General features: G+C 42.0%; 1 protein-coding gene across 2 annotated transcripts in view; it reads left to right on the top strand.

Moving 5' to 3' along the window:
* The window catches only part of NAA16 (N-alpha-acetyltransferase 16, NatA auxiliary subunit), an 82,740-nt gene extending 75,411 nt beyond the window's left edge, over positions 1-7,329 (top strand). Inside the window, exons 20-21 of one of the 2 annotated variants that reach the window (XR_009536690.1) lie at positions 5,024-5,282; positions 6,864-7,329. Coding sequence is in view for 1 of the 2 variants with exons in the window: in XM_060128887.1 (XP_059984870.1) it covers positions 5,024-5,062 (39 nt within the window). In the remaining variant the exon portion in view is untranslated. Of the gene's footprint in view, positions 1-5,023 lie in introns of both variants that reach the window. The other variant, XM_060128887.1, reaches the window with a different exon arrangement.
* The last annotated feature ends 5,488 nt before the right edge of the window (positions 7,330-12,817 follow it).

Below are 12,817 nucleotides of genomic sequence, written 5' to 3'. Positions count from 1 at the left end.
TACACACATCCTGTTGATTCTGTTTCTCTGGAGAACCCTGACTAATACAGAGACATATCTATATAATGGAATATTATTTGACAATAAAAAGGATTGAAGTACTAATTCATGCTAAAACATGGATGAATCTTGAAAACATTATATGAGTGAAAAAAGCCAGCCACAAATTATATGATTCCATATACATGAAATGTCCAGAATAGGCAGGTCCATAGAGCCATATCAATTAATGGTTTCTTAGGGCTGGGAAGTGTGCTTGCAGGTAGGGGCCGGTGGAGGGGGAGGAATGGGGAGATAATGCTAGTGGGTCTGGACTTTCTTCTGTGGAGGATGAAAATGTTCTAAAATTAGTTGATGGTGATGGTTGCACAACTCTGTGAATATACTAAAAAACACTGAATTGTATACTCTAAATGGTGAGTGTGTAATTCAATACAGCTATTTTTTAAAAAAAGCACAAGTAAGCGATAGAGTGAAGTTCATGAAGAGAGTACAGAAATGTCCAAAATGCTGGGAAACACTGACCTGGAGCCTCCGGTTCCTCAGAGAATCTTGTGTACCTCTCCAGAGACACACTGTCTGTACATGTTTCCTTTTTATTCCCTGTTGTGTTATTCATAATCACAAGCAAATCAATCCAATTTTGTTCTAAACTAGTAACTGCATTACTCAACCTGATTAAAAATATAAGGGCAAAATATAGGTTGGCTTATGAAATAAGAGGTAGAGACACTGACAGATGCTAAAGAAGGAACCTAAAATACATGTTGGACCACTGCCTGGAAGAAGGAAGGAAATTTATGTTACGAGGGAGGTTTATGTGCTATTTCATGTTCTGAGTGTTTCCATCCATGAACAAAGAGCCTGATCTACTTCTCATCCTACAATGGAGACAAACAGAGCTAGTAGGGCCTGGCTGCATGGACAGCACCCTCAACTGTCTCTGAAAATCAGTGCCTAGAGATTTTCTGGAGAGTTGGTGCCAATGTATTTCTGAGTGACCACCGTCTATTCCCTCAAAAGATATATTTTAAAAAATGGATTCAGCATAAAAATCAGTTTGCTGGGGTTCACTTGTATATTAAGTAAAAACCATTATTAAGTAGTCAAGCTTTCTTGGGTGCCACCCTCTTCTCCGAGAACCATCTAGCTACATGCTACCCAACCCCTCACAGCCCCTACCGAGTGGACAGAAAGTCTGTGTGACCCCACCTCACTGACCACAACTGATTCTACCAGGGGTAGGTATCTGATACACATTGGGCCAATCAGACCCTCTTTTCAAGGAATCTGTGATTCAGATTTAGAGATTAGTTAATGTTTCCTAAAGGAAGTTTAGAGTGACTTCTAAAATTTTTCATTGTAAGCATATGGAATTGCAAAGGATGTTATTTCCTGGGTTCCATAAATACTTACATTTTATTTTATTATTATTTATTTTATTTATTTATTTTTGGCCGTGTTGGGTCTTCCTTGCTGTGTGTGGGCTTTCTCTAGTTGTGGTGAGCGGGGACTGCTCTTCGTTGCAGTGCGCGGGCTTCTCATTGCGGTGGCTTCTCTTGTTGTGGAGCACAGGCTCTAGGCGCACTGGCTTCAGTAGTTGTGGTGCGCGGGCTCAGTAGTTGTGGCTCGCGCGCTTTAGAGTGCAGGCTTAGTAGTTGTGGCGCACGGGCTTAGTTGCTCAGGGCGGCATGTGGGATCTTCCCGGACCAGGGCTCGAACCCATGTCCCCTGAATTGGCAGGCGGATTCTTAACCACTGAGCCACCAGGGAAGCCCAATACTTACATTTTAGAATAAAATCATCATGTCACTCTTTTACCCGTATCCAGCAGTATCTAAATTCATCCCTTAAATGTATCCATCCATCATCCATTAAAAAAAAAAGAACAAGCACTATATTAACAGCAGGACATTTTCCATCATTCTTTTTTCCCTTTAAACCTATGTTTCCATTCCAAATTGTCCATTTTTTATTGATCACAGCATCTTAATTCTCCAGAACAAAAATACCTATGTAAATTGAAATGTTAAAATATGCAGTGATCATAGGGTTTTAAGTGTATTAAAAACAAGTTAAGTACGCTATGTAATTTCATAAGTATACAACATAAAGTAAAATTTTATTGGCCTTTTAAACTTTTAATTCATGTGTTAAATATTATATATTAATATATATGTGATAAATATATTTATCACATATATTGTGATAAATATTATAAATTGATGTGATAAATATTATATATTGATGAATATCACATATTCCTACTTAATCCCCATATATAGTAACTAACTTTGTTCAAATAAATGTGCAGAGGAGTCTGGAAGTAATTTGTATACTAATGTCAGTCAATTTTTTGAAATTCTTCTAGGTTTTATGCCAAAAATCACTCAGTGATCTTCCATTAAATATTATTTTAAATGACCTGTCGGTGGACAACTCTAGTAGCTCCTTCTTCAATTTTGATAGAAGCAATGAAATAAAAACTACCTGACTTGCCCAGTAGCAGATGCTATCAATACCCCACCCACATCCCCGAGGCACTTAGCATTTCAGTACATGCACTAAGCATTCAAATACATATATGAATAATCCTTTGAAAGCTTTCACTTTGCCTGAGTGTTCAAGGAGATAAGCATCAGGGAGTTAATACCCTTGGGGACAGCCTTCAGTCAATGACAAACATACTACAGCTTCCCTGACTCAGAACGCTGAGGTGTGTTCTACACCGTCTCCCCAGGGCTCTCTATGGAAGTGAACCCCTGTTTCTCACAATGGTAACTCATTAAGGTACTCTGTATTGGCTTCCTTCTCTTCCCCGTCAATCATTTCCCACTCTCCTGCTGAGGCTTCCTGGGATCACCTCCCTAAAAAAGAATTTGCGCTCAGGTCTTGATCTTGGCAATGCTTCTGGGGTAACCCAGCTGCAGTAGGTTGAATTGTGGCCCCCAAAAAGATACGGATATGGATACATCCTAACTCCTGTAACCTGTGAATATGGCCTTATTTGGAAAAATAGTCTTTGCAAATATAATTAAGAATTGTAAAATGAGATCATGCTGGACTACCCCAGAAGAGGGGCCTTAAATCCGAAGACAAGTGTCCTTATAAGAGAAAGACGAGGAGACACAAAGACGGAGAAGGCCACATGAAGACAGAGGCAGAGATTGAGTGATGCAGCCACAAGCCAAGGAATGCCTGGAGCCACCAAAACCTGGAAGAGGCAAGGAAGGATTATTTTTCCTTAGGAGGGAGCTGGTCCCAGCTGACATCTTGAATTTGGACATCTGGCCTCCAGAACTGTAAGCAAATAAATTTCTATTTTTGCAAAAGCCACCAAGTTTGTGGAAATGCTTGTTATGGCAACCATGGGAAACTAATACACCAACCTAAGACGTTCCTTTAGAGCTACTCATTTTCTCATCAACACCACTACTTTAAATTGCCCTTTATTGGATGCCTGGAGATTTTTATACCGAGTGGCAATGCACCATTGGAAGATTCAGATGAGCGAGAGATCGAGTTCCCAACCCTAACCCCAACCCTAACCCTAACCCTAACCCTAACCCTAACCCTAACACTTTTCCTAAGTGGGAGAAGCACTATTGAGAACAGGGAGGTAGAAATACAGCACCAGTGTAATAGTTTGACCACACTGCTTCTCTGGCAGAACAATTTTTTTTTTTGCAGTACGCGGGTCTCTCACTGTTGTGGCCTCTCCCGTTGCGGAGCACAGGCTCCGGACGCGCAGGCTCAGCGGCCACGGCTCACGGGCCCAGCCGGTCCGCGGCATGTGGGATCTTCCCGGACCGGGGCACGAACCCGTGTCCGCTGCATCGGCAAGCGGACTCTCAACCACTGCGCCACCAGGGAAGCCCTGGCAGAACAATTTTAAGAAAGAAGACAAACTCAAGTTGAGGATCTGAATATTAATTCCCTAAAAGTTGCTGAGAGCTCATCAACTAGCAACTCACTTTGCTACGTCCAGTTTGAAGGCCGTTGCTGTCGGGCACAGTGTGGCTGGCTTTTCTGGAATTTGCAAGGTGGATTTATTTTCCTCTTATCCCCTCATCCCTGCCTCCGCCCAGAGAGGAATGACCATCCCCAATACTGTCACTTCCTGCCTCCCCCTTCATCCCTTTTCTGGCTGCTTCTTAATAGGAGAGTGACTTATTGATGGCTAAGTTCGATCAGGATCCTCAATAGGGTGGGTTGACCAGTCAAAGTCACACATGCAGCATGAGCAGTTGACTGTCCCCTCTTGGAGCTCCCTGCCTGTATTCAGGTGGAGCAGGTCTTGTGCTTCCAACCTTCATGTTTGTTGTAGGGCCTCCGGGAGGAGAGTCACATCCTCACTACAGCCACAGGCCTGATTGCTCTCAGTCAAGCGGGCTTGGAGTAGGAGGTCCCACTGTGTTCTCCAGCCCAGCTTTCCCATGAAGAAACCTGATGCTTTGGGACTATCTACCAGTCCTGGTTGATTCTTCCTTAGCATCCCCTCTCTTCCTCACTAGAGATTCTCCAGAACTTGCTCCAACCTCACCTAGTGAAAGATCTGATAGCCTTTTCTATTCATGTGCATATTTGGTGCACAAAGATAGTCTTTTTTTTTTTTTTTGGCTGCGCCCACGGGATCTTAGTTCCCTGAACCCGTGCCCCCTGCATTGGAAGCTTGGAGTCCTAACCACTGGACCGCCAGGGAATTCCCCACAAAGACAGTCTTTTATCTTTGAAAAACATCAATGAAAACTGTTAAGAGAGTAGATCTTAAAAGTTTTCATCACAAGAAAAAAAATTTGTAACATTGTATGGTAGCAGATGTTAACTAGACTTATCGTGGTGATCATTTTGCAATATATACACATGTTGAATCATTATGTTGTACAAACTAATATAATGTTATAGACCAATTATACCTCACTAAAAAAAGAAAAACATCAAGAAAATCCATATGAATGATTATGGCAATGCTTGGAGACCTCGTGGGCCTGGGATAATAATCTCTCCCATCTGTTTTCCCCAGGAAGCCCCTGAGAGAGGCTCGTTTGTGCCGGGGAAGTGAAGATTCACAGCATCTGGCTCAGCATTCGGTCCGGCTCTCTGAGAGCCAGCCTATGTGTCAGCCGTGAAGAGGCAGGTTTGGGAAGCTAAGTCACTGTGGTCCACAGGTGACTCGGAATGTAAGCTAGATGCTACCCCATGGCTGAACCTTGAGGACATTCTGCGAAGTGAAAAAAGCCAGACATAAAAGGACAAATATTGTATGATTTTATTTATATGAGGTACCTAAATTAGTCAAGTTCATAGAGACAGAAAGTGGAATAGAGCTTCCTAGGGCTGGGGGGAGAGGTGACTGGGGAGTTAGTGTTTAATGGGCACAGAGTTTCAGTTTGGGATGATGAAAAAGTTCTGGGGATGGATGGTAGTGATGGTAGCACAACAATGTGAGTGGACTTAACGCCGCTGAACAGTACAATTAAACATGGTTAGGATGGTAAATTGTATGTTATGTGTATTTTCCCACAATAAAAAAAAAAAGAATGGATCTAGAGATTAATAACAGGATTAGGTGTGGTCAGTGCTCAAGGGATCCCCGGGATTGGGAGGGAGTGCAGGAGGGGTTCTCTCAGTTATGTGATATGAAGTGAGGGCTGTGGTCAAAGGGGGTTGGATTTCTCTTCTTACCTTACATTTCCCAGCTATATCCCTCAGTGGATCTAGAAGAGCAGACCAGAAAGCATCCTCACACACAAAAAGGTACAAGCGACACAAACATGGCATGACTGCACTTGGAATACAGCAAGCTTTTGCATTCTCTAGACTCGAAGGAAAGTTCGACCAAAGCTCTCTCTCCCCTTGGCTGCGTGTATCCAGATGTGGTGACTGCTGTCATTGAAACCAGGCTGAGTTTGCGAGGCACAGCCTTTAAACCAGTGCGAGTTCCTGAACTTTCTGGGTTTGGGATTCTTGTGAGCATCTGATGGATGACCAGTATTAACTTTCTTACCTGAAAAATCCACATATACACATCCACTCATGGATCCAATTAGGAGTTCATGGGCCTAGGGTTACACACACCCGCTCTAGACGCTGAACAATTTTATCTAGGCATTTGCCTGCCGTGTCAGCCTGTCAGCCATTGCCACCAGGTCAGTTTAGGTGCCAATTAGGCCCTTGCTCATAGGTACTCCTAGAAGCTGACAGTCTGGGAGGAGACATACACATTATTGGTTGGGATTTCCTAGTTTTAAGTGACAAAAAACTAACCTAACGAGCTTAAGTTAAAAGTCAATATATTGGTTCTTTCTGTTTTGTTTTGTTTTGCGGTACACGGGCCTCTCACTGTTGTGGCCTCTCCCGTTGCGGAGCACAGGCTCCGGATGCGCAGGCTCAGCGGCCATGGCTCACGGGCCCAGCCGCTCCGCGGCATGTGGGATCTTCGCAGACTGGAGAACGAACCCGTGTCCCCTGCATTGGCCGGAGGATTCTCAACCACTGCGCCACCAGGGAAGCCCAATATATTGGTTCTTTTAACTGGGATAATGGTTTGCAGGTACTGCTGGTTCAGGCTTAAAGAATATCATCAGGGGGCTTCCCTGGTGGTCCAGTGGTTAAGACTCCATGCTCCCAATGCAGGGGGCCTGGGTTCAATCCCTGGCCAGGGAACTAGATCCTGCATGCATGCCGCAACTAAGGAGTCCCCAAGCCGCAACTAAGGAGCCTGCGAGCCGCAACTAAGGAGCCCGCCTGCTGCAACTAAGACCCGGCACAACCAAATAAATAAATAAATATTTTTTAAAAAGTGTCATCAGGATTCAGTCTCTCTCTCCATCTCACAATTCTGTTCTCCTCTGTGTTCTTAGGTTTTCCCATGGAGGCAAAGCTCTAGGCATCCGTATTAGTACTAGTGATTTTAGGAGGAGAAACAGATTCTTCTCTTCCAGGATCCAAAGCCTCAAGAAAAGGTTCTACTTGGGTCACAGACCCACCTTCTCTCTGTGGCCAGCCTGCATCTTGTACTTCCCCATGGATTGGGGATGCGGAGGCATGTGACTGACAGCCTTAGAAAGTGGGGAAAGGAGTTCCTGAGAAGAAAAGGTCCTGGACAGAATACAAGTAACAGACATCTACTGCAGACATGTATGCAAATGATTGTAAGTCCGCATGACGAATACTATAAAGGAAGCGCTGTGAGGTCTAGTGGGGACAGAGGAGGGGTCATCAATTCTACTGGATATGTTTTGGATAAAGACAAGTAAAGCTTCATGAAAGATATCATGTATGATCCAGTTCTTTAAATAAAAACAGAAATATATTTATTTTGCTAAACATTGTTTATCAATAGCTCCATGGCTATTGTCTTCTTTGTTCATTGTTTTATTCCTAGATCCAAGCACAGTGCCTACATATTTTAGGAACTCGACAAATATTTGTTGAGTTGGAGTTTTAGAACAACAGTAGGGTAACCTCCCGTTTAGACTAAGATTTAAAGAAATTGAAGCACAAAAAGATCCTGCTGATAGATTGATGTCCCATTTTCTGATTTGTCTTTAGTAAGCTCTTACCTACAGAGACTCAGCTTTGAAATAACCCCAGCACTCCGTTTTATTTGTATTGTTATTATTTCTTGTCACCAACATCTGATTTTGTAAGTTCTCAGGGAGTGCTTGGAAGAACTGAAGGTTTTCTTAGTCAACTTGCTTCTCTTTCTATCCAGTCTCTCCCTAGAGAATTTATTTTTTTCACTGTGATCCAAACAGACCTGAAATGACATGGAATTTAGGCAGTCTGCATATATAAACTAATACCTAATCAGGATCTAGTGAAAAAATTACTAAGGTGAGGAGTTTTGATTTAGTAATGCTTAACTGTTACTTACATCAAATACCTTTTTTTTTTCCCTGGCTGCGCAGCACGGCTTGTGGGATCCTGGTTCCCCGAACAGGGGAACTGGATTGAACCCAGGCCCTTGGCAGTGAAAGGCAGAGTCCTAACCACTGGACCACCAGAGAATTCCCTCAAACAGCTTTTAGACCTTCGTTTTGAGTGTCATCACTTCACACCTTAGGCCAGCTCATTCCTCAAAGGTTCTGTGCTGGTTTTTCTCTCCTGCTCTCATCACTGGTCCATGCTTGGCCCTCTTTTATTTTATCTACTTGTGTGTTTATTTGTTAATAATATAACGACCGGGACTTCTCTGGTGGCACAGTGGTTAAGAATCCGCCTGCCAATGCAGGGGACACGGGTTTGATCCCTGGTCTGGGAAGATCCCACATGTCGCGGAGCAACTAAGCTCATGCGCCACAACTACTGAGCCTGTGCTCTAGAGCCCACGAGCCACAACTACTTAGCCTGTGTGCCACAACTACTGAAGCCCATGAGCCTAGAGCCCACCCGGGCTCTGCCACGAAGAGTAGCCCCCGCTTGCTGCAACTAGAGAAAACCCTCGGGCAGCAACGAAGACCCAACACAGCCATAAATAAATAATTTTAGAAAGTTACCTTTAAAAAAATAAAATAATATAACGACCACCCATGATCTCACTATGCAGTCAGCGAACCAACACACTGACAAAAACTTCCACCTCCTCCGTGCCCTGTCCTGGCCCATCCCCCTGCCTCTTCCACGTGTATAGCCACAATTCTGAATCTTGTATTTTTATTCATTCTCGATTTAAATTATTTTTTATCACACATAGATGCACGCAAAGAAGTTAATGATTAGTTTCAACTCTTCTTGACTTCTATAAAAAGGATATTATGCTGTATATAGTCTTCTGGGACTTTTTTCCCATTTAGTTTTCTATTACTAAGAGTTGTGGTTTGCAGTGATTCATTCATCTTCACTGCGGTGTAGTATTTCATTGTTTGACTATACCAGCATTTATTTATCTGGCCTCCTGGATAATGGAGTTTAGGCTTTCACATTTCTTGCTCTAATGAGCATTCTCATAAGTGGTTTTCTCTCCCAGTGCATACCTGCTGGAGTCGTCCTCGGTTTATACCTATGAATGGAATGTGGGTCCATTGTAGGATGTATGAATGTTCAACTTTGCAGTATAAAGCCAGACTGTTTTCCAAAGCAGTTGTAACAGTTTATACTCTCACCATCCTATTGATCTATCCTCTTCAGCACTTGGTACTGTCAGACTTCTCAAGTTTTGCCAACTAAATGGATGTAAATTGGTATCTCTCTTTATGGTCTTGATTTGCGTTTCCTGGATTATTTATAAGGAATTCAATAAATGGAACAGGAAAAAAATTATTATCCATATGAAAAATAAATCAGATTCCTATCTCACATCAGACATGCAAATCAACTCCAGATGGATTAAGGATTCAAATATCAAAAGCAAAACTTTAAAACTTTCAGGAAAAAAATATGAGTGAATATCTTTAGATCTGGAGGGTAGGGAAGGATTTCTTAAACACTGGACCCAAAAAAGCCCATTATCAAGTAAGTGTGATGACTTTGACTATATTGAAATTAAAAACTAGTATTAATTAAAAGACATGTTAAAGAAGGTGAAAAGGTAAACTACAAATAGAGAAGATGTATCATATATAACAAAGAATCTCTATCAAGAATATTTTAAGGGACTTCCCTGGTGGCACAGTGGTTGAGAGTCCGCCTGCCGATGCAGAGGACACGGGTTCGTGCCCCGGTCCAGGAAGATCCCACATGCTGCGGAGCGACTGGGCCCGTGAGCCATGGCCACGTCCAGAGCCTGTGCTTGGCAACGGAAGAGGCCACAACAGTGAGAGGCCCGCGTACCGCAAAAAAAAAAAAAAGAATATTTTAAGAACTTCTACAAATCAATAAGCAAAGGACAATAACCCAATAGAAAAATAGGCAAAAGACATTTCACAGAAGAGGAAACACATAAAACCAATATTCATATTGCAAGACACTCCATTTCCTCAATTTAAAAAGCATCTTTTGAGGAAAAATATGATACTTTAAAAACTTAGCTACTATGGTCTTCCTCCAGGCTAAGAAAAAATAACATATAGAAAAACAAAATGCAAACTTAAACATTCATCCAATATTCCAGAAAAAGCAACCAAAATGAAAGAAGAATATTTACCAATATATTTTAAGCTTATTCTCTGAGTTGGAGGACTTCTGCTGCCTTGCACATTGTTGGCACTCAGCAATGATTAATTAGTTGATTGATTCACTGCACCTGATTTTCTGTAAGAATAACTTTGATTTCTTTCAGACTCAGAATAGATGGGCACATAGTTTTAGACATTAATAAACATTATAGAACATGATCTTCTTTCTCTGAACTCTGTGACCTGTTGGCTATGAGAATAAAGCATCCACTTGAAGGAAGAAATCAGATTTAATCTAAAAGGCATGGTATAGCTATGGAGCGCCCAGACCCTGTGGTTGAAAACAAAGTGTTCAGTCGGCATTGCTAGGGCGAATGAGAGCGCAAAAGAGTATGGGAATGCCCCCAGGCCCCCTCACATACTGATCTCAAAATCAAATGAATGTGCTTTTATGAAACAGGCACTACATTGTAAGGTGCTCTCAGAGAGCACTGGTTTAGTAAAGGTGACATTCCAGAGAGTAGTTACTTCTTTTGTATCAGATTGTAAAAATGTGAGCTCATGATACTTTATTTATAATTTTTTATTCAGGAAAATGGCTCAAAATATTGATATTTCTGAAGATTGATCTGTAGGGGATTATCTAAAGGAAATCGATGTGATAATATTGCCTTGGATTTTCTGCAGGAAGCTATAACCTTATTGTGTATAATCTTTATCTAGATAATGTGAAAATACATACTAAAAGACCTATAATTCTATGTGTTTTTTGATCCAGCAATTTAACATGTATGAATTAATTCTAAGGAAGCAATCACGGATGAGCCTAAAGATATAGCTACTAAAATATTCATCAAAGCATCCCCTATAAAAGTGAAAAAGTAAAAACAATATAAATGTTAAAAATGAGGAATTGATTAAATTGCAATTTACCAACACATCTATTAAAATAATGAGAAAACATATTTGACATGGAAACTGATCATACGATTACTGGTAACAAACAGGGTATAAAGTATGATCTTATTTAAAATATATACACCAATGTATGCCTAAGGAAAACAGACTGAAAAGATAGACACCAAACAGGAGAAGAGAAAATGCAGCACAAATGATTTGAAGGCCATGGATTACAGACAGAGTAGCAGATGGAAAAACTAGGAACAAAAACACAAACACAACAAACAAAACTTAGGAATATAATGGATTGAAGGAATGAAAACTGGAAGTGTAAATCAACTCTCAAAAAAGAAAAGCGAGCTTCCCTGGTGGCACAGTGGTTGAGAGTCCGCCTGCCGATGCGGGGGACACGGGCTCATGCCCCGGTCCGGGAGGATCCCGCGTGTCGCGGAGCAGCTGGGCCGTGAGCCATGGCCACTGAGCCTGCGCGTCCGGAGCCTGTGCTCCGTGACAGGGGAGGCCCGCGTACCGCAAAAAAAACCCAGAAAAACAGTGAAGATTATGTCTAGAATATGAAGAATATCAGGTCCAAAGTGGTATAATTGTTACACTAAAATTGAAAGGCTTGGATGCTCTGAAGAGTATGTACATCAGGAAAATATGTGTTAGATCTAGGGCTCAACATTTCTTTTCCTTTTCTTTCTTTCTTTTTTTTTTTTTTTTTAATCTCAGTTTCCCTACCAGGGATAGAACCGTCGCCCCCTGCAGGGCTCAACATTTCTGAGCACATACTATGTGCCAGGAGCTGCAGGTGTGCCTTATTGTATCCTTTTTGGAAACCCTGGGATAAGTAAGGATCAGAAAGGTCAGGTGGTCTGCTCAAGGTCACATGGCTATGACAAGGTGGAGCTGGGATTCTGAGCCAGGTCTGGGTATTGCTAGCGTACCATGGCGAGAAAGAAACGATTGGTAACTATAATTTTTAATGATTTTGAACTTAAGCCCCAACAATGGAGGAAAAGATCAGCAAACTATGGTATATCACAGATGCCTTATCAGAATCTCAAAAACAACAACGTTGTGGACTATTTCTTTTCTTTTTCTTTTTTTTTGGCTGCGTTGGGCCTTCGTTGCTGTGAGCGGACTTTCTCTAGTTGCGGTGGATGGGGGCTGCTCTTCGTTGCGGTGCGCGGGCTTCTCATTGCAGTGGCTTCTCTTGTTGCGGAGCACGGGATCTAGGCGCGCGGGCTTCAGTAGTACAGTACGAGGGCTCGGTAGTCCCTACAGTGCAAGCTCGGTAGTTGTGGTGCACTGGCTTAGTTGCTCCACGGCATGTGGGATCTTCCTGGACCAGGGCTCGAACCCGTGTCCCCTGCATTGGCAGGCGGATTTTTAACCACTGCACCACCAGGGAAGTCCTGTGGGCTATTTCTATAGCTAATATCGTACATATGAAATGTCATTAAGTGGAAAAAACAGAACCCAGGATCATCTACACACACTGATGAGAACTCTGCCAAATGCATGTGCTCGTGCTGACCAAGACTGGAGGTGTTTGTACGATGCATGCTGGTGCATTATTGAATGTGTAAGAGGCTTTTGTGCAAGCGAAGACCACTTCCTTCTATTATGCCTTATTTAATGTAACAACGTATTCTTCTTATGCATATTTTGAACAATTAACATTCCTTTAATCATTGAAATGTATATCCTTTTGAGTATTTACATGACTTCCACAACCAATAAATTAAAACATTGAATTTTGACAAATTAAATTCCCCCATGCATTTCAACTTGACTGAAAACCGTCTTATCAAAATTTTCTAAACATTTGATGCAGTCACCAGTCCAATAAACTA

The sequence above is a fragment of the Lagenorhynchus albirostris genome, chromosome 18 (genome assembly GCF_949774975.1).
Source record: "Lagenorhynchus albirostris chromosome 18, mLagAlb1.1, whole genome shotgun sequence".
Taxonomy (NCBI): Eukaryota; Metazoa; Chordata; class Mammalia; order Artiodactyla; family Delphinidae; genus Lagenorhynchus; species Lagenorhynchus albirostris.
This window is presented reverse-complemented; position numbering and strand designations above follow the sequence as displayed.